The sequence below is a fragment of the Durio zibethinus genome, chromosome 22 (assembly GCF_047325235.1).
Source record: "Durio zibethinus cultivar Kanyao isolate XHJ-2024 chromosome 22, ASM4732523v1, whole genome shotgun sequence".
Taxonomy (NCBI): Eukaryota; Viridiplantae; Streptophyta; class Magnoliopsida; order Malvales; family Malvaceae; genus Durio; species Durio zibethinus.
Window position 1 is genome coordinate 3,661,547 of NC_143183.1, and position 24,051 is coordinate 3,685,597.

Consider the following 24,051-nt stretch of genomic DNA (forward strand, 5'->3'; position numbering starts at 1 on the left):
ATTTGATAAACATTTTCGCACTTTAGCAAAATCCATTTATAATATTTAAGCTAATTTTTCCCTAGGGTTCTATAAATATATATATATATATGTATTCTGACCAACAATCAACTACATCGAGAGGTACTATAAGTGCATGATTTCGGGTCCACCAACGTATGTGTAGATGAATTTGGTTGAACAACTTTTGCTACTAAGAAATGCAGCAAATTTTTATGTTTGCTGGTGGATGCAACCCTTAATTTTTGCAGTAAATGAGGAAAGCAAAAGACTGGCTGGATCTGTATTTGCGCATACAAGAAGGTTTATGTACGTACAAATTGGGTTTCAATTACTTTGCATGCATTTTCGTCTGACATTTGTAGGTGCCTCACATTTAATGGATCGAGGGTGACATATATATATATATATATATATATCAACCCCATTAAAATTCACACTTACTCAAAGATTAATCAATCTTTTTTTCATACTTCATCTTTATTAATGCACTTATGTTTAGCTCTTTTTTCTTGGCATGACTCGATTTTAGGGTTCCTAGCTTTAACAAAAATATATTAATGTCTAGTAACACTAGTTAGGATGATATTTTAGAAAAACAAAGATAATAAATTTGTAATTAATTTTATTTTTTTTGAATTTAATGAAATATATGATCCTTGAACTTCATGAGCATACTTATATAATCAGGATTAATTGATTGCAAGTAAATAGGATCAAAAGAAAGTACAGATTATCAACATATAATTAAAAGCATTTTGAATCTTTGGATGAACCTGACACTTACAATATCATGTCAACTCTATTAGGTCACCTCTTTATTTTAGGGATTCATAACTTTTTTTTTATAAATAGAAACATTTAAATATTACCACTTCATTCTTTTTTTTTCTTATACACTCTTGTTTTTTTTTTATTCTGACATCTTTTGTGTCGTGATTTAAACGTTGCAATATAAATATAGAGAACATTTATTGTCTTTACTCTTAATCGCTTTCTTTCTTTTTTTGTAATTTCAGGGTTTTAACATTTATTTCGGAGCTTGATACCAATACGTATAATTTAAATTTTAATTTAATTAGTTTATGTAATTAGTATTAAGAAATAATATTCAACTGTAAGTTTGAATTAAAATCTTAACTTTTTAATTTTTTACTTTATTTCAAATTACGACCTATTTTATAAAAGAATTTACATCCATGAACCGATAAATTTATTGAAATTTGCAAGCACCAAGATTTTGAAGATGTGAGAGCTTTTATTAAGCCAAAAAGGGGATGCATTTTTGGAAGGAGGCGGGAATAAATGAGGGGAGCTTTGAGAGGTTTACCAGAGCCAACAAACAATAATAAATTTGCAGCACCTTCTTCACTGGAGGTTGTTGTTGGGGCATGAAACAGCCCCCCCCCCCCCCCCCCCCCCCCCCCCCCCCCCCAATTGATTGTTTTACTCTTTAAATGTTTTGCTTGCTCATTTGGTTTCTATCTATACCGGCAACCCCCCTCTCGGCTCTCAGCTATTCCATTAATATTTATGACCTCGTAAATTGCATCTTTCGCCAGCTACTCTTTGATCAAATTTATATTTTTTTTTATAAAAAATTGTAATTTTTAAATATAAAAAATTTTAAATTTTTTAAATATTATTTTTTTAATATAATTACATGAATTAATTAAATTTTGGATTGATAAAACTTATTGAATTTCGTCATTGATTCTTACTTTTTTATTTGGTTTCACATTAGTTTCAAGTATTTAAATTGTTCGATTAGAATTTCTAAAATTTTAAAATTATTCTATATGTATGATCTTTCTGTCAAATAATTTTGTTAATACTGACTAAATATTCATGTTGTAAATTACGCTGCATGCTACGTGTTATTCTTTCGATATGCCAATGTTAAAGAATAAATGTTTTATAAGGATCAAAATGAAACTATTTAAAAGATTAACTCAAAAATTAAAATGAGACCAAAATAGAATGTCAGGGACTATAGAAGAAATTTATCCCTTAGATTGCAACACATATTTACCATTTAATGCATCGAAGTTGGGGTCCTTATGTATATGTCTCTCATCCTCGTACATCTTTGTCCTACCACTCATAAAAAATAATTTTTAAAAAATAATTTTTGAAAATTATTTATATTTTCTAAATTGAAAGAGATTTTTTGTTGTTTAGATGAATTAATAAAAAATATTTTATGTTGTTTGATTATTTTTGGAAAATCTTTTTTTTAAAAAATAATATTAATATGATTATTAAAAAATTAAAAATTATTTATTATTAAAATTAGTAATACAAAAATAATTATATTTTAATAATAACATTTAATATTAAAATATTATGTTAATATTAAAAATACTTAAAATAAAACCATTTATTATTATTTATATTATTTATTAATATATTATAATATTATTTATTAATTAATATAATATTATTTATTAATATTATCTATTAATATATTACATTAATAGTATATTATTTATTCATATAATATTATTTGTTAACATATTATAACAATATTATTTATGTATTAATATAATATTATTTATAAGCAAAATTATGTTTAAAAATATTAATAAATAGTTCTACTGATAGACAATTTTTTTTCAAAAAATATCTTCTCATTTTCAAATCTGTAAGATAATTTCCTCAAAAATAATTTCATTTTTCATTAACCAATAAGCCAATTTTCTTTAACTAATCAATTTTATATCAAACAAACACTTGAAAATATAAACATTATTTTTCAAAAATTATTTTTTAAAAAATTATTTTTCGCAACACAATCGAAGCCTACACTTTTATTTCTTTTGTGCATGCCCGTCATTAAAATATCTTTTAATCCTTTCAATATAATTTTATTTGTTCTTCGTAAAACCATTTAAGAAAATAACTATTGTAAGCCCTATTTTACATATTATTTTAGGTTATAATTAATTAATTCAAATTAATGTAAAGAATCTATCTATACTATATATTTAAATTATTTTCATATTGTTTTGTTGACAGTTATCAAAGTATAAAACGATTGCTTTACCCCTAAGTCAAAATAAGAAATAAATAAAATTAAAATAATTTAAAACTTATAGTAAAAACTATTTGTTAAAATCAGTCTATAATTATTATTAACAGTTAAAGCATGACACTAATCTCGACCAAATTCAATGCAATTAAAAAAGTCTACATATTACTGGATTATTCGAAAATTATTCATCTAATAGCATTTGTTTTAAATCCAAAAAGTTTTTTGAAAATAACAAAAAAAATCAATAAATCATTACTCCCAAAATAAGAAAGAAGATCTGGATTTTAATTAAAATTCCAATTTTTTTTAATGTCTCAAACCTATAACTATAACTAAAATCAACAATAGAAAAAAATTTTATATTCTTCATGTTGAAATTTTAGCTTGAAAAATAGACAAAAAATAATAAAAAATATAATCAGACAAAATATAATCAAAATTGCAAGTAACAAATCAAACAAAAATATAAAAATAAAGAAAAAAAGGATAGAATCTATTTGGTATTATCCAAACAGATTCGATTTTCTCAAAATAAAAGGAGCAAAATGCCTTTATAACCAACTTCAACAATAAAACAAAACTAACAATACAAAAGCAAAATAAAAAGAAGCAGGGATCTAAAAAATAAAAGAGTATTTGAAAGTAAATAGATGATTTGTGTATTTATATCATATAAAATATTCAAATTCATATATTCATATTGTATTTATACAAAAATTATGTGTCATAATTCGTGTCGATATAAAAATATAAAATATTTTTTTATTTTATTAAATTTATATATAATTATTATTAAAATTTTAAACAGTATCATCATTATATTATTTATTCGTATCGTGTTCATAAAATGTTAATATGACATATTTTATATTGTTAGATTTATTTGAAAGTGGTCAAATATGGATATGGGTGAGTTTTTTAAAAGTTCATGGAACATGGAAAGCAAAAGAAAAGCAAGAGTAGGGGTTTTTTTATTTAATTATGTAGTATAATCCAAAATGCATAGTTTTAGAAAAATAATAAAAAACATAGAAAAATAAAAATAAAAAGGAAAAGTGGGGAAAAACTAAATAGGCCTCCTACTTTAGGCCTCATCTAGATGCCATCCAACACATGTTACAATAAATCCAAATTAATCCAATAAAAAATTATTTTTTAAAAATTCTTTAAATTATATTAAATTCATACTTATATTATTTGCTATTATATTAATTTATTAAATTATATTTTCAAAAATCAAGTTTTTAAATTATATTAAAATGTAGAATAAGTTAATTATTTAAACATCTAATGATAAAAGTTAGATTAAAAATAATAATAATTTTTAAAATAATGAGAATTTTATTGAATCCACCAAAGTATTAATAAAGTCTTACAAATTTTAAAAAGAAAAAATAAATCCATAAATAATTTTTTAAAAATAAATTTTAAACATAAGTAAAATTTTATTAACTTTACCAAGAAAGTCTTAAATTTTTTTAATATAATAATTAATTAAATTCATCAAGAAAGAAATAAAATAATAAAAAAAGTAAAATCACATAATTCATAAAAATAAAATATGATAAATAATTAATAATAAATAAAATTTAAAAATTTTTTTGTTTGTTTTACTCACAAAACCTCTTACATTTTTTATGCATATCAATACAAAGTATAAAAATAAAGATTAAGAATTAGCGGATATTTTATAATATTTTTTCAACAAACTATTTATAATACTTTTATTTTTTAAATAATGTATTTATAATAAAATTCAAATTTTATGAATTTTAAATTAAAATTATTAAAAAAAACACCATGATGAAAGTGCACCCATTTACTTTAAAAAAAAAAAAAAAAAAAAACCTATCACCATTTCTTACATATTAGTATTTGTTGTTTTATGAAAGGATTGTGAATTTAATTAATCTTAATTAGTCGGTCAAATTATGCTATTAATTTTTATATTATACGTAAATTTTAAATTTAATTCCTGCACAATAATTATAATATTGAAAATATTTATACTTTTCGTTATTTAAAATTTTCGTCATTTATTCTTACTTTTTTATTTGGTATTACCTTAGTTTCTAATATTTGAACTGTTCCATTAGAATTTCTAAAATTTTAAAATTATTCTATATGTATGATCCTTCTGTCAAATAATTTTGTTAATACTGACTAAATATTCATGTTCTAAATTACACTGCATGCTAGGTGGCTATTCTATTGATAATCCCATGTGGACATTTTTTCAATTGTTAATGAATAGACGTTTCATAAGGATCAAAATGAAATTAGTTTAAAAGACTAAAGATTCAAATGAAACAATTCGAAAATTAAAAATTAAAATGAATAAAAAAAAAAAAAGGATGTCAAGGACTATAGAAGAAATGTATCCCTTAGATTGCAACATATATTTACCATTTAACTCTATAAGCGGTGTCATAATGTATAAGTCCGTAGACATATATAGTTAGACACAATTGGAAGGAATCGTTACTAATATTTTATTAAGGTATGATTAATCACTTAAGTAAATGTGTTCTTTTAAAAAAATCTTAAACTTGACTAAAAATTTTTAAAAAAATAAATTTTAATTTACGTTTTAAAATAAGATTTGAGAGTTTAGATACATATGAGAAAAGTTAGAATATCTTCACATGGCCATCCAAAAGAGAATGCCATTTTATTTTAAATTATCCTAAGGGTATGTGGTTATAATGCTCTTAAATTTTAATATTTAAATATTAAAAATTATTTTAAAGATTTTTTCATTTATCTGATAAATTTTTAAAAATACTTTCTTATTTTAAGAGTATTCAAAAATTTTATTTTTTTTCTTGAATAGGCTCCATCATCGAAAAAACTTAATCATTTGCTTTTTTTAAAAAAAAAATTTTCATTTATTAAAAATATATCTAATTCTTCCACAATTTTCATTAAAATTAAAAATATTTTTTCACCTAAAAATTTATTCGATAATCATTCATTTGCAATTATTGAAAATTTCATCCTCGAAATTTATTTATTATTTTAAATTTTTATTTTTAAATTTTTCACAATTTGGTATAAATTTAGAAATATCTTACAAATTTTATTTCTAAATTTTCATCATTTTGGTTAAATTTATAAATATCTGTCTTAAAATATAAACTCTTGTTATTTGTCATTTATTTTTTAATCTTTAAAAAGAAAACAATATGATAATTATTTTTTGCAGTCTCATCCAAATTCTTTTATTTTTTGGGTTGAATTTTTAAAAAAATTTCATTTAAAAATCTTATAGAAGTTCAACCATTTGTGATTTTTTTCATGAGATTTCATCTTTGGATAATTGTTATGTATCTTTACATAAATTTTTAAGTTATATATTTTAAATTTTTAATTTGGGAAGAAATACAATTATTTTTATTAAAATTTCATCTAAATCATTTCATCAATTAGGTTAAATTTAGAGAAATTCTTTACCTAAATATTTTTAAAAAAATTTACCATTTAAAATTTTTAAAAATCTCATCATTAGATAATTGTTAATTTTATATTAAATTTGCTTATGTATTTTATTTTTTAAATTCAAAATAAATATTAATTATATTTTTAAATTAAAAATAAATATTAATTATTATTATTGAAACTTTGTCTAAAATTTTCCTCTATTTGGATCAAATTTAGAAAAAATTTCTCAATTAAAAATTTCCTAGAAATTAGCTATTTGAAATTTTTAAAATTTTTATCATTGAATAATTAGTATTTACTCTAAAAATTTTATGAAAGTTTTATTTTATATACTTTTTATTATTTCTTCTAATGTTTCCTAAAATTTAATCGTGCAAAATATTAAAAACAAAAAAAATAAATGAATAAAACAACTAAAAAATAATATAAATAAATAAATAATACCATAAAAAAATCGGTTCAGCTCGACTCTACAGTTGAAAGGGCTCGATTGAAGATACAAAAGATGGCTCAAAAGACACAGTTACAGGCTTAGCTTGGCCCAACTTCATAATTTAACAACATGGGCAGGTTGCCAGGTCAGGCAGAACGGATTGAGTTGAGTAAAATAAAAACACGTGGATCTTGAAGTCTACCTAAAGGCAAAACGACATCGTTTTAGTCAAGTATAAAATCCTAAAATTTTTTGTTTTTTCTTTAAATTTTTTCCTACTTTCTCTCTTTTTGCTCTTCTTCTTTTCTCTCATTCTCTTTTAAGTCGATAAGAACTCCGCTTGAATCTTTACCAATTTCTAAAAAATTCACGTTGAATTCTAGAAACTTAGCTAGAATTGAGCCGAAAATTATGAATTTCACCTAAAACTTCGTTGCAATATAAAAATTTTTTAGAAAAAATTTTCTTCTCTTCTTTCGCATTTCCCTACCAAAGCAACTTTTTCTTCCAAAAACCCTCTTCAAACAAATTCAATCTACCTTTTCCAAAAAAATAAAAATAAAAATCCAGAAGCCACAAAATCTCCAAACTTAAACCCTTATTCACTAATCTATTATTTTTTCTCTGATTTTCTGTCTGATTTGTTGTGTTTTACACTTGATTGTTTTATGCTAATTATGGTTTACTTGCTATTGATTGGAACTTATTTATAGAACAATTTCCTAACTTGATTGGTATTTAGATGAAGATCAAATTTTTCAAAAATCAAAACCTATTTCTTATCACTGAATTAAAATTAGGTTTTATTTCATTAAAAAAAGGCTTTTATTCAATGAATTATCATTTTGAGAGAGTCAAATGCTTTTTATGGCAAATCTTTTTCAACCAATTTTCAATTATTCCATTATCCTCTTTTGTCTTTTTTTTTTTAAACTAAATCAGATAAAAATACAATAAAATATAATGACATGAAATCATATTTAAAATAAAAAATCAAATAAAGATAAAAACTAAAAATATAAAATGTAAATAAATAAATAGATAAATAAATAAATACTCAAGATAAAACATAAATTTGGATAATAATAATAATAATAATAATAATAAATAAATAAATAAATAAATAATAACTTAGATAATTGGGCTTGGACTAAATTTAGGTTGGTTTAGGCCCAATTGGTTTGGGCTTGGATTAATTAGTGTGTTTACAGTTGTTCCTCTTTGCGTATTTTTTGTGTAACAGAAATTGTGCAAAGACATGTACGATCTATTTCCTCCGGATCCAAATTATTCAATTTTTTTTTTTTTTTTGCAATGAGCTACTAAAAAATAGAGGTACACAACTTTAAACATAAAGGCTTTTCATCAATAGAGGCACATAACTTTAAAAATAATAGCTTCTTATCAATAGAGGTATACAATTTTAAAAATAAAGGTTCCTCATAAATAAAGGCACACAATTTTAAAAATAAGAGCTTATCATAAATAGAGGCATACAACTTGCAAATAAAGGCTCCTCATAAATAGAGGCATACAACAAAAATTTTCCTTAATCATGATTGGTTTTCTTGGAATCTTTTTTTTTTTCAATGATTAGAATCTTACCTTATAAGTTTATTCTCAAATGAAAATTTGAAGTTCCTTCATTAGAAAGTCTTCATACTTATCTTTTCCATGCCAGATCTTGCATTACTCCTAATTCCTAGATTTATGCATTAGACATTCTTAAATATAATGCATGTGATGTAAATATCATTTAATGTTTTTTCAATTATGGTACATAGGTTCTCCAGACTCTTTTTTTTGGATCTCAAACTTTTCAAGCTTTGAGTAATAAAACAAAATCGACTCAATTCTCAATCATTTCTCTTATTCAATGCTAGCAACTACATTTTTCCTTTTAAAGAAATCTTTCTTTTCCATTTCTAAATTTAGTGTCCTTACCAAGCCTTGAGCATTTCATCTTTGCCTTTACTACTTTCAACTTTTCCAAGGTAGTGTAGGAATCTTTCATGTTATTATTCATTTATCAATCATTACTTTAATTGCAAGAAGTAAAATACAATCACACATTTCTTTTATTATAAGGTATTTAAGGGGAAAAAACAGAAATGGATTGAGAATGAAACATAGGCTTTAAACCAAATAAGGAATGAAATAAAGTATTTTTATTTGAAAAAAATGACGAAACAATTTTAGCCATGAACAACTAAAAGGGAAAAATTACAAATATGGATTATTGGGACTATAGTGCCCAAAATGAATAATCAAATAATCATAATAATACATCTTGAATTTTTTTTGAAAACTCAACCATTTGATGCACTTAAAATATCAACTCCTTAAAATAGGCTAGCCTCTATGATGGTGAGTTCCCAAATGATGTTGTATTCTTCTTATCTAAGTCATCTTTTCAGGTTTTCAACTTAAATGCACCATTTTTTACTCAAATCGCCCTTTTAGATTTTCGATTTGAGCTTTCATTTTTCTTTCCCTCTTTCATTTTTTCATTTTCAATTATTTCCATTTTTTTCTTTTTTTTTTCTCTTTTTTCCTTTTTCTTGCTTTGTTTTTTTTTTACTTGCACATATTTTTAACAATTTTCCTCTTTATCTCTCTTTTTTTTTATCCATCAATAACATTTTAATCAAAACCTCAAATAATCTAATTACAAATCTATCCTAATTCAATTTATGATTCTCTAATTTGAAGATTTACATTTGATCAAAATAAGTTTTTAAGGATCGTAATATAGGTTAAGGTGAAGATTTATGAAAGAAATAGATAAATAGGCCCAAAATGTATTTTAAAAGATAATCAAACCAATGATTATTTCTTTTCATATAAAGCACCTCAACATTTTGCCCCATTAATTTTTACTTATTTTTTATTTTTTTTGGTCATTTTTTCTCTTTTTCTAATCATTTTTCTCTTTTTTTTTTCTTTTTTTTAATTTACATTTTTCTTATGAAAGATCTAAGCGTAAAAGAGCTTTACCCCTAAAATCATTAAAAGCCTTCACTTTTCCCTTTTTATGGACATGTTTTTCAAACTTTGCCCTCTATATGGGGGTGATCCTTGATTAAAGTTTTTAAAAGAAAATTTAAATAAGCTCAAATGAAGTAACAAAGAAAAATTTTACTCCTTTTGTGAAAGGTAGAAGAAAAGTGGTCATTTCTCCTTTCAAGCATGAATACTCTTAATGAAGATCATTTATTGACCAAGAGCAAATTTATGAATGAACCATTACAAAATTCACATACGGCATCACTATCATCTTTCAGTGAATAAAATTCTTTACTAGATTTATTTTCTTTTACTTAGTAATCCCAATAGATTAACAATCCTAACTTATCAATCATTTTGACGTGAATGTTATTTTCAAAATCAAATCTTGAATTGTTATCATGATTATCTTCATATTCATTTGAAGGCTTGAATTAGAATGAAATAAAAAATGTTGACAAGATGTTTTAGCTTGATGAAAGTGTAAATTGAGAGTAATAAAAGAAATGAATGAAAATGCATCTGCCTATTACTTTATTGAAATAATAAAAAATAAATGTCCCATACATAAAATACTATCCCAATGCCTTTGGGAATAAACGATTGGAAGTTACAATCACATTGGATAGATTTCAAGGATAGTAAGTATCTAAGTGACACTCTAATTGTTTAGCTCATAGCTTGGTAGACATGAGTAGACCTGTATTTTTTATCCCCAATCCCTTTCATTCTCTTCGTCAATTGCATAGATAAAAAATTCAGCTAAAGCTTTCTCAATGCTTAACTTGGGCTACTCTTTTTCAAAAAATTCAATTTGGTACGAATCCATAAGTTTCTATACCTCATAGCAAAATTTTTTGCATGATTAAATAGAGTGGCCAGAGACCCCATTATGGTACTTACATCTTTGGTTTGGCATACATCTTCTATGGTAAGTATATAGATCCATCAAATGTATTATATTAGCTTCATACAAGGCATCAAACAATTGATTGTAAGAAGTCTTGATTTCTTTTACCTTCTTCTTTATACGGTGTTCTTTGTCCTTACTTAGAGCATTAATATTGTGATTGAGCAAGGGATAGCCACTGACATTTGGTGTTATTATTCCACTTGTAACAAAATTGACCATCTCTTCATTAATTAGTCTTTGTACCTTATGCTTTAGGGCGAGACAATTCTCACTAAAATGGCCAGCGTTTTTAAAAGGGTAGTCACAGTAAACAGTAGGATAATATCACTTGGGATAAGAGAGGTTTCAGTGGTTGTACATGGCTAGAGATGAGTAAGTGGTTCTTAATGAGTCCTTGAAATAACTCAAAATAGGTTATGATGATAGGATCAAAGGTAAGCTTTTCTCTGGTATTTTATGGCTCTTAAAGACCATTTGTTTAGTGGTTAAACGGATTAGGGATCTTATAGTAGGTTAGGTGTATAAGTTAATGGACGGTCTATATGTTGGTTGATACATGGATAGGTAATATGGTTGCAAGACTAGTTAATATAAGTAAGTTGAAGCATTTACAATGGAATAATATGTGGTATAGACTAGTGGCAAATAAAGAGAATAATTTTTGAATTGTTGCCTTCTGAAACTCATAACTTGATATTCACTCTCTTTCTTTTTTTACACCTTTTTAACAGTAGAGGACTTTTTCCCATTCAATTAACCATTTTTATGGCATTTTTTATGATTTCACCTGAGATTATCATGTTGATAAAAATTTTTATTGCATTTTCTATCATTTTTTTCATAATAGAAAATTTTCAAAATACTTACAATAGCACCATAGTCTCTTTTTTAGTCAAATATGGCTGAACTTAAGCAACTATGTCTCTTCACCTTTGAACGTTATCTTTAAATAACTCAATCACTTTCTTTTTGATATTTTGTAAAAAAATACGATCAGAAGCTAAATCTGTTATATGACGAGATTGTTTAGTGAAGTCACTGGTTAACTCCTTTCAAGAGTAAATGTGAGATCAATCAAGCTAAACATATTATTTTATGGCAAAATCATCACACAGTCTTGGAGCACATGAATTAGCAACTCGTCATTGTTGGCGTAAGCTGGCATCTTTCAACAGTACATAGTGATATGTGTGATAGGACACTTTATACCGTATACTTTTCAAACTCTGAAACTTTGAATTTTGAAAAAATGACAATGTTCGGGAATAAACAAAGTCTAACAACATTCATGGAACTATAGAAATAGATTATTTCCGCTGGTCACAACCTTTCCTTGAGCATGTTCATTTTTTTATTAGCTTTCGAATCCTCTAAAAACTCGACTACCTTTATCTTCAATTTTTCCTTCTCTTTTGGATCATCTAAATTAAGGACCTGGATTGCTTCTAATATTTTCTTCCAAGACTGGATTGAAATAACTTTAGAAATGCCCTTGTGCAATAGTAGATTGTGTCCTTGGGTAGGTGTATGGATATGCCCCAGAGAGGTTTACTTGTGGCCCTTGAGAAGGCTAGCCTTGATGAGGGCTAAATTCAAAAAGATACTGAGGATCAATTATGTCTTGCACGAGACGCTCTAGCTGACTTGGAACTTCTTTCACCCATTTTTTTTTACTTAACTTATTCAGGGCTTTTAAGATTTTATTCAACTCCCTCATAAGCTCTTCTTGGATTTTTTTTATATCGTTAAATTATTTACCTTTTTTTACTCCATGACCTATTACTTATGGCGAATAGGCTACTTAGGGTTTTTCAAAGAGGAATCTATCTTTGAATATTTAATACCATAATTTTATAATTAGAAATTATATGCTCATGTACGGTATTTTAATGCATGAATGAAATGCACTAATAATATTTGTCACATAACTATCATTGATAAAATAAATCTTAGTTTGAAAATTTATTAAGTAAAGTTTCAAAATTACATCCTAACAAAGCCAAAATAATATTCTAAAGTCATAAACATCAGTTGTAATGTCTCCTAAACATCATTTTAAGGCCTCTTTCTGAACTTTCTAGTTTATTGGTAATAATCTTATGCCTCATCTAGGAAATTAAGTAATCACTACCCATGAGCTCCTAGTGGTTACACCACTATTTTCAATTCTTCCATTTTTTCTTCCATTTTTGATGTTTTGTCTACAACTGTGCATAACTAATCGAATAAATGCCTTAAATGTTTATGTTTTTCAATGCATATGTCCTTCCATTGCTCGCTTTGTTCAACATATTTTTTGCATTCATTAATCAAAGCATTTACTTGTGCTGCACATTGATCCATTATCTCTTGCAATATCAGACGCCCTAATAGAGGCCTTATGTCCTTTCTTTACCCTTGTTTTCAATAACTCGTTTTCTTTTAAAAGTCGAGCAAGCTCAAGTATGACCAACAAATGTGTCTTATCTAAATTATTGAATAAGGCCTTTCATTGATCTTTATGTTTATTGAAGCTATGGATTTTCTACTCCTACAGCTTCAAACTTTCTCATATTTTCTTCTTCAATCACTTATTTTCTTATTTTAACTCATCTATCTTACTTTGGGGTTTTTTTTTTTAGCAGTTTGTATCTTCAACAAAAGATCTTGGGGAGTTAGCTTTAGATAATGGTCAAGCTTTTGTTCTTAAGGAAGCATAATGTCATTGCTCTTTATTGTATGCCATACAAAATATTCAGAAGTAACATCATATGTAAGCCCCATCTGGTTAACCTTGATGGTTTATTTTTATGCCTTTTCTATTTTTTTAATTTTTTCTTATGCCCTTGTCTCGATAAAAAAAAAATTTCACTAGTTGAGTCCATATATTTCTAGAATATTTATATCCAAATTGTCTTCTCACTAAGGTTAAGGCATAAGTAATAGCACCCCATAAGCCTAACAAGAAAACCCAAGTTAATTCTCACAGTTATACAACACTAACTCATGATGTATCCAAGATGCTCTCCAAATTATCTTTTGGCTATAAAGCGTACGAAAATATGAAACCCACTCATCATTTGACTTCATTTTTGGCCATGTGCTATAACAAAACTCATTGATTAAAATGCTGAAATGAAGGTGCGGTTTATGGAACTTGCTTTCTTGATATTCGATATGACTTTTCATCCATACATAAAACAGTTTTACACACCTATTGAATCATCCTTTGCCATTTTTACAACAGCAATTAAAAGATCGAATGGTTTCTACCAAAATAGTTGGTACCGCATTGACTTTATGCTCTATCTGATCAATAAAATCTACCACTGTAATATCAACATATCTGAAGACTTTTGAAAAGATCACCAGTCCATATAAAATTATAGCTATCGTTGTTATTCCTTGATCATCACCTAAGTGTTCATGAATTAAGTTTCACAAAAAATTCTATGAAATACCTTTGTTTTCACTTTTTGTCTTAACATATGTGTCAACTTGAAGCAAGCTAAATCCAAACATTTGCACAAGCTTCTTATGATAACTCACCTTGTTTGACCAATAGATTTTGTCTGGGTTTGGCAAATCAAGGTAAAGTAAGACCATGTACTCTTCAATTGTTAGCACCATATCTACTTCATTGAAGACAAAACACCTATAAAAAAGATCCCGAAACTATAGAATGGCTCTGATCAGATTATAGTTCACATCTACTCATAGCAGTAAAGTTGTATCCCCATATCTATTCTCAAATACCTCTTGTCTTATTCTACTCATGCTTATTCAAACATTGTTTAAGTCAGTAAGTCATTTCATTAGAGATCGAGATGAACTCTTTCGTGCAACAATGAGACAAAACCCTCGAACAGAGAATTACTTCTTTTTTTTTTGTCTTTCTCTAACTTAATTTTTAATTGGTGAGAAGATTCATAATGAATTGATGCAAACTTTGATTGTATTTGGCCTTCGATAAATATAGCCATGAGATCTGGTTTACCCATAACATATATGTGGTAAGTATTTCCTATATGAGAATTATATGCACAAAGTTAAACATGACAATGAAAATGATGCATAAAGTTAAACGGACAATATGATAATGCAAACAAATCAAATGATACAGATGCATAAAGTTAAACAAATAAAATGGTTAAATAATCAATATATGACACAAATTATTCCTTCTTAGGTCCTAATTTTATGTTACATCTATCAACGGGTAAGAATGGCTCTATTTTAAAGTTGACATCTTAAATGTGGACTATATGTAGGGCTAAGTGATTTTGACTACTAAAGGTTTTCAAATTGTTCATTACATTATTATCCATCACAGACTAATAAGACATTCTAATCCTCACCCATTACAAGCTACCAATAGAAAGGATTCAATTTGAGTGAGAGTATATCACTAGCCATTATAGAGATTATCATCTCACGGAGTATAAGTACCTTATTCTCTCCTAAAAGAGACAAAGTCAGGGTATAAAGCTCATATAATGCAAATACATGTGATAATGTGTGTAAAGGAACATATATAGTTTTTAACCCAAATTTTCATAAATCAAATAAAAGACAACAAAGGAAAAAATGTTAGTAAAAGAATAACATAATCATTACATTTTAAGATCATTAAACCAAACAATAAGATAAATTTAAAATTTTATGGCCTAACTCTCTATACGTCCCTAGTAGAGTCACTAAACTATCATAACGTATAAATCTGTAGACTTATAGCTAGATACAACTTAAAGCAGTCACCATTAATCTTTTATTAAGGTGTGATTGGTCAGCTAAGTGAATCTATCATTTTAAGAAAATCTTAAACTTGACTCAAGGTTCCTAGAATAATAGGTTTTGGTCTATATTTCAGAACAGGGTTTGAGAGTTTAATTATGTATGAAAAATGTTATAGCGCCCTTACATACTCACCCAAAGTACAGTACCATTTTATTTTAAATTATCCTAAGGGTCAATGGTCTTAATGGTCTTAAATTTTAATATTTAAATATTAAAAATAATTTTTAAGATTTCTCCATTAATATGACAGAATTTTTAAAAATACTTCTTTACTTCAAGAGTATTCAAGAATCTCATTTATTTTCTTGAAAAAGCTCTGTTATTGGAAAAACTTAATCATTTGATTTTTTTTGTTAAAATTTTATTTTATTAAAAATATATCTAATTCTTTCACCATTTGGATTAAAATTGAAAATATTTTCTCACTTAGAAATTTATTCGATAATTATCCATTTGCAATTATTAAAAATTTCATCCTTGAAATTTATCTTTTATTTTACTGTTTCATTTCTAAATTTTTCACAATTTTGGCTAAATTTAGAAATATCTTACAAATTCCATTTCTAAATTTTTCATTATCTGGGTTAAATTTAAAAATATCTTTCTTAGAATCTAAACTTTTGTTATTTGTCATTTGTTTCTTAATCTTTAAAAAGAAAAAAATATGAAAATTATTTTGGAAGTCTAATCCAAATTCTTCCACCTTTTGAGTTGAATTTAAAAAAAAAAAAACTTTCACGTAGAAATCTCATAAAAGTTCAGTCATTTGTGATTCTATTATTAAGATTTCATTCTTAGATGATTGTCACATATTTTTACATAAATTTTTAAGTTATATATTTTTAATTTTTAATTTAAGAAGGAATACAATTACTTTTATTAAAATTTTGTCTAAATCATTTTGTCATTTGAGTTAAATTTAGAGAAATACCTAATCTAAAGATTTCATAAAAAATTTATCATTTGAAATTTTTAAAAATCTTATCATTAGATAATTGTTAATTTCAATCCCAAAATTTTATTAAATTTCCTTATATATTTTATTTTTTAAATTAAAAATAAATATTAATTTTTTAAAAAAAATAAAAATAAATATTAATTATTGTTATTGAAACTTTATCTAAATTTTTTCTCCATTTAGGTCAAATTTAGAAAAAATGTCTCACCTTAAAATTTTCTAAAAATTAGCCATTTGTAATTTCTAAAAATTTCATCATTAGATAATTATTATTTATTCTTAAAATTTTATTAAAGTTTTATTTTATATACTTTTTATTGTTTCTTCTAATTTTTCCTTACATTTAATCATGCAAAATATTTAAAAAAAAAACAAATGACAAAATAAATAAATAAACCAACAAAAAATAGAATAAAAGTAAATAAAAAATACCACAAAGAAATTGGCTAGGCTCAACGACTGAAAAGGCTTGACTGAAGATATAAAAGACAGCTCAAGAGGTGTGGCCCCAAGTTCAGCTTGGCTCAACTTCATAGTTTAATAACAGGGGTGGGTTGTCGAATTAGGCGAAACAGATTAGGTTGAGTAAAATGAAAACACACAAATCCTGAGATATGCTTAAAGGCAAAACGACACCATTTAAGTCATTTATAAAATCCCAAATTTTTTTGTTTTTTCTTTAGATTTTCCCCTACTCTTTCTCTCCTCTTATCATTTCCTTTATTTCTTTCTCTAGCCAGTAAGAACTCTAATTGAATCTTTATTGATTTCTGAAAAATCACATGGAATTCTGGAAACTTGGCTAGAATTGGGCCAAAAAATATGAATTTCATCGAAAAACATCATCGGAACATGAAAATTTTCCAAAAATTTTTCTTTTCTTCTTTTACCCTTCTCTGCCAAAGTAACTTTTCTTCCGAAAACCCTTTTCAAATAAATTCAATCTATCTTTTTCCTAAAAATAAAGCAAAGATCCATAATCCACAAAATCTCCAAACTTAAACGCTTATGCACTAATATGTTATATTTTCTCTTATTTCCCGTATGATTTGCTTTATTTTGCTCTTGATTGTTCTATGTTAACTGTGGTTTACTTGCTATTGATTGTAACCTATTTATAGAATAGTTTTTTAACTTGATTTTTATTTGGATGAAGATCAAATTCTTCAAAAATCAAAATCTCATTCTTATGATCGAATTAAAATTGTATTTTATCTATAAAAAAATGTTTTTATTAAATGAATTATCACTCTAAGAGAGTAAAATCCTTCTTATGACCAATCCTTTTCTCCGACCAATTTTCAATTTTTCCATTATCCTTTTTTTCTCTTCTTCTTTTTTTTTTTTTTGTTATAACTGAATCAGATAAAAATATAATAAAATACAATTAAATTAAATTAGACTTAAAATAAATAATCAGATAAAGATAGAATTTATAAATAAATAAATACTTAAAATAAAAAATCAGATAAAGACAGAAACTAAAAATAATAAATAAATAGATAAATAAATACTTAAGATAAAACATAAATTTGGATAATAATAATAATAATAACAATAACAACAACAACTTAGATAATTGGGATTGGACTAAATTTGGATTGGTTTAGACCTAATTGGATTAGGCTCGGATCAAATCGGATGTTTATAAATAGATAATAAGTTGATACATGTACTTAAGATATATTTTAAAAAAATAAAAAATTAAATAAAAAAAGTGAAATATGTATCACCATGTTAACCCATTTGTAAAATTAAAAAATTTTACTGATAATGTATCAAATAATTTATTTTACTTATATTATTTGCTATTATATTAATTTATTAAACTATATTTTAAAAAATAAAGTTCATAAAAACATATTGAAATGTAAAATATGTTAATTATTTGAACATCTATGGATAAAAGTTTATTTAAAAATAATAATAATTTTTTAAAATGAAATTTAAAATGATGAGAATTTTATTGAATCCACCAAAATATTAAGGAACTTTTAAAAAATTTTAAAAGAAAAAATAAATACATAAATAATATTTTAAAATTAAATTTTAAACGTATGAAAGATTTTATTAACTTTACCAAGAAAGTCTTAAAATTTTTTAATATGATAATTCATTAAATTCAGTAAGAATAAAATAAAAATAAAAATAAATAAAAATAAAATCAGCATAATTGATAAAAATAAAATATGATAAATAATTAATAATAAATTAATTTTTTTTTTTTTATTTTACTTGCAAAACCTCTTATATTTTTTATGTATGTCAATACAAAGTATAAAAATAGAGATTAAGAATTGAGGGATATTTTGTAATATTTTTTCAACAAACTATTTATAATAAATTTATTTTTTTAATAATTAATTTATAATAAAATTTAAATTTATGAATTTAAATTAAAACTATTTTTTTAAAAAAAAGCACCATGACAAATGTGTATACACTAGCCTCTATAGATATATGGTATCAATTTACTTTAAAAAAATAATAAAAAAAAATTAAAAAATAAAAAACCTATTACCATTTTTTACATATTAGTATTTGTTGATGTGTGCAAGACTCACGAATTTAATTAACCTTAATTAGTATTTATAAACACTCATTAACCAGATCCATAAATCTTAATTAGTATTTAAACACTTGTTAACCATATCCATAACAAATCGTAATGCTTATATGAATGAATTGGAAGAATAAAATATAAGATGCCAGTATTATACCCTAAAATATTATTATACACTTTATATTAAATTTGCAATCCAAATTATTATGATTATTGCAAACTTAAGTTCCAAAGGCAATCTTAAACTTTTCTTGAAAAAACTTAGGAAAGTGGCAAAGGCAATCTTAAACTTTTCTTGTAAAAACTTGGGAAAGTGGCGGATATTTCTGATATGCATAAAGACATCACCCATCAGCAAACCAGAATGAAGGAACCTTGAAAAAGGGCGGGCATTTCTATAGGAACAAACAACAAAGTCATCATTTTTTTTCTTTGTTTTTTATTTGAAGTTGTCATGATTTGAATTCAGATTACTGAAACTAAGAGTCCAATAGTCCAACATTATATCATCCGTTCAAGCGACTCAAGGCAAAGAGTCATCCATTTTCGTTCTCTTTGTTACCTTCCAAAAATTCTTTTCATCATGGCTTCTCATCATCTCCTTCCCTGGAATCATCTTCTATAGCTTTTGCCTCCAAGGTCTCCCTGGAATCATCATCTGTCATGTACCCTCTTGCTTGCTCCAAAAGCATCAAGACATGTAATGCCTCGTTATACCACATCGATTATGGCCCTGCCAAAAGATGAAATCTCCAATTTTTACAATATTAGCTCATGCCAGATCGATCCCATTTTCCGTGGAAACAAGCAAGATTATCTCATATCATCAGTGCCTTGTTCCTGCATACATATTAATGGCTCTAATGCATACTTCTACGACACATCCTATGTAGTTCAACAGAACGATACGTTTATAAATGTTTCAACTCAGATATACAGTGGACAAGCTTTGGATCTCGGAGAAGAAAATTTTATTGTGGGAAACATAGTGTCCATGCATCTGTTGTGCGGGTGTGCAGCAAGTGACACTCAAATCATAGTGACATATACAGTTCAGCAAAATGATACTTTATGGGATATTGCTTCTCTGCTATCTGCTAATGTAAGTGACATATTAAGAATGAACAAAAATTTAATTCAAAACCCAGATATCATAGGAATCGGATGGGTGTTGTTTGTGCCCTCAAGCGAAGATGGGATTCCAGCTCCAGGACCAAAAAAAATGTAAGGTTTTGGCTCAATCAAGACCCTACATCTAATGTATGTGGTTGAAACTTATGGTTCATAATTATTCAGCTACAACCAAGAAATAATAGCCTAAAGTTATTGTGTGTGAACAATTGTTTGTTTCTAATATTTCAGCTGTGTACTATGCTACTTTCAACCATTCAGCAGCAACACAACAAGTTTTTTCTTTTGTTTTTCCCTTAAATTTTCATCTTTGTTTTCCTCAAATTTTTGTCAAACATCATGAATCCTTAATGAAAATCTGTTTCAGCTTCTTTTCTGTCTCCCTTTCCAATCATGGAAAACTTACAGGAAGCTTAGCTTACATAAACTAATGTAGACGATGCTTCAAATTTGATAACTAAAATACTATAATTCTTGAAATGGAGTTTTCAGTAAGAAAAATAAAATCAAACTTGAAACAAGATTTGAGTAATTTGCTAAAGATAAATTCTTGCAGTCCTACTTCCAAAGGCAACAGATATCAAACACTTACATATTCAGTTGGGGTACTACTTATCTCATTGACACAAGTTTTACAACACAGATCAATTTAACCTGCAATATAGCCTCTTTCGCCGATCCTTTTCAAGATATAGACAAAAAATATAAATTGCCAAATCAACCTATGCATTGTTGTCTGAACTTCTTGCCTTCTTGGACCTTGTAGTAGAACTTTAAATCTCTGACTTTTCAAATAAGTCATGCCTACATGTTGAACAGAACTTTCACCGTTACTTTGTGTTGTTGTTAAAAAGCAAGCAAATGATTAGGTTTAGGTCTTTCAATTCAAGGGAAAAGTTTATCATTCTATCACTTATCATCCTCTAGTATCCATAACCTTATATGTATGATACTTTAGTAACTAGATTTCCTTGTAAGTATAAGCTTCCCTTATGTCTTCATGTACAAGCGTCATAAGCTTCTGAAATTAAATGTAAACCACAGTGAAATATAGAACTCCAAAATCCAAATAATACCTTAGATAAGATTAACATCAGATAGTTCACACCATGTATTCAATCCGAACCCCTTCTCAAGCGATTAAGGAACTGTAGTCACTAACAAATAGCAAACGTAACTATTTTGCCAACAGAAAATAGTCAGATCAGATATCTACATGATGCACCATTTAACATGTGCATGCATAAATACTTATTCACACAAGTTTCCTTGTGATTAGCAAGAAGAGACATTTAGAAAGTCATAGCAGTTTATTATAAATTGTAGATGGGCAACAGCCAACAACTACAATAATAAGGATCCTAAGAAGTGAATCTCGTAATATTCATATGGAAAGTGATAAAAACTTATTGCAACCAAAGATGGACTATATGTTTTTCCACACATTTAATAGTGACCTAAAAAATTTTGGGAAAGCAATATGCTGTTCTACCAAGCCATCTTGTAAGAAAAGCAGTAGAATGACGTAGCCAGAAAAGGTTCTTAAACATACCATGAAAGGATACCGTATAACCCATCCGACAACTGGAATCTGACCGAGGAAGACACTTACAGAAGGCCAAAAGCCACTAAAAGAAGAAAAAAATGGTGCAAGAAAAGTTTAGCAAGCAGCATAAGCAAGCTTTCTTATTTAAAGCTCATAATGAGACAAGAAACTAACCCAAAAAGAACAAGGCAACCGTATATCTCCAAGATTATACCAACTATTGGCCAACGAACAAATATGAAAAAGAGCCCCAGAAGAAAAGAAGTAGAACCCTGTATAAGAAAGGAGAAAGAGATCAACCCCAGAATGATTTATTACAATTAATAAACATTGAGAAATTAAAACCATTCTAAGAATTATGGAACTAGTGAATTAGCACTATGTTTTTTATTTGATACCTTGAAGTTTTTTCGGTTAGTGAAAAGCTGCAAAGTAGAATACCAACCAATCAAAATTGCCACCCCTGCTAACCACAATATCTGATTGCATAATACCAGAAAGTTAGAATACTGAAATATAATGAATTATTATATTGTGTCATATAATCTACATCAGAGTACGTGGTTTCTGAAGAAAGCCTTACATTTCCTAATGCAAGCAGACCCCTGTCAAAGAAGAGAATTACACCAAGAAATGAGAAGAAAATGCCGAAGCCGATAAGACCCAAGCCAACCTCTGCAAATTAAAGCCAAACCTTCTCATGTTAGAACCCAAAGTTAAATTACCAAATTAAAGACCTCAAGAGAATATAGAAATAGTTGATGTCAAATGAATCCAGTAAAATATAAAATTTGTTCAAGTTGCATGGTAAATTTAACACTTAATAAAACTTCATTTCATGTGTGCTTAGGACCAACTACCTATTCATACTTTCAAAATCTAAAGCTCATGACCCAAAACCAATGCTTGAAAGTGACACAGTGATGAAAGGTAGGTTATTACAAGAACCATGCAAATATAATTAGAGGCTTCCATGACATTCGAATTTATGAAAATGGAATTTAGGTGTTAATTTAAGATCATTTTTTACAAGAACCATAATTTAAGACAAACAAATCCTCTTTGGTGAAGCCTACGTACATCAAATACCCAATCAAACGATAATTACAATTAACAAAACAAATTTCTTCTACGCAGTTAGTGCTACGGTAAATGTCTAATCACTGCAAGAGATATAATGTTTCAACAATCCATATCCAAAAGTGGTAAAGCCAATCTGTGCAAAGTCCATATGTGCTCATATTTACACAAGAAAAATTATGCTTACTTTGTTTCTCAGTTATTTCATATACCATCTTGATGTTTCACAATCGCAATCCCGATGAGCGTAAAACTGGTATCAAATTCAACTAATCTACAATATTTACAAGACAAAATGAGAATTTAAGTAGTAATAGTATGTAGGAAATCATACATCTGAACTCTGAAGTAAAATAAAACCATGTTATGAAAAATTTATGCATTAGTTTTGGAAATTAAGGTAAACTGATGTTAGTGAACAAATCAAAATGCCCCCATAAATCAACAAATTAACCATACAAATTTAAGAAAAAATAAATACAAAAATTTACTCCTTTAGATTCATATGTACAGAAAAAAAAATCATATAACAGAACAAGAAATTAATTGAAGATAATAGAAAGAGAAATGAATCTAAACCCAGAAATAATAAAGACTGATCAGTTGAAAATCAATAGAAACAAAAATGCGAGTTTACCTGTGACTGTAAGCAAGGCATCCAAAGGCGGCCGCTTACTCGCTGCTTCGCTCCAAGGTTGACCTGAAGCAGAGCTCGCTACTGTTTGATTGACGCCTTTGAAACGGCCCCTCGGTGTCCAATGAATCATGAATCACGAACTTTGAGGGCTTGGGCTTCCAATTGGATCCCTACAAATGGACTGGTAATTACAATGCCTAGAGCATAGTTGAGCCCAGATGTCTCCAAATGTAAACCCTAGCCCAACCCCGTTTGAAATACTATACTTTTAGAGCCCATAAGTCTATAACTTGCTAGAGGGTTACTTAAAAACTTAATCATACAATTTTAAGTATGATATAATGATATAATATAAAAAAATTCAAAAATAATATAATTTAAAATTTTAATTAAAATTATATATAAATTTGACAAAAAATCAAAAAATATGTTTTGTATTAGGCAAAAATTTTACTTCCGTTAAATACGAAATAAATAAATATAAATATATGAATTCAAGATTTATTTATATTTTTAGATTGATAATGAGAATT

At 26.4% G+C, this 24,051-nt stretch overlaps 1 protein-coding gene across 1 annotated transcript; it reads right to left on the reverse strand.

The window, feature by feature from the left end:
• Nucleotides 1-19,489: 19,489 nt before the first annotated feature.
• Nucleotides 19,490-23,648, reverse strand: LOC111307768 (vesicle transport protein GOT1). The gene is made up of 6 exons (XM_089751458.1): nucleotides 23,519-23,648; nucleotides 22,385-22,476; nucleotides 22,200-22,280; nucleotides 21,976-22,073; nucleotides 21,808-21,883; nucleotides 19,490-19,857 (listed from the first exon to the last, which is right to left on the reverse strand). The coding sequence occupies exons 1-6, from the start codon at nucleotides 23,646-23,648 to the stop codon at nucleotides 19,816-19,818; spliced, it is 519 nt and encodes a 172-aa protein (XP_089607584.1). The 3' UTR covers nucleotides 19,490-19,815.
• Between the last annotated feature and the right edge of the window lie 403 nt (nucleotides 23,649-24,051).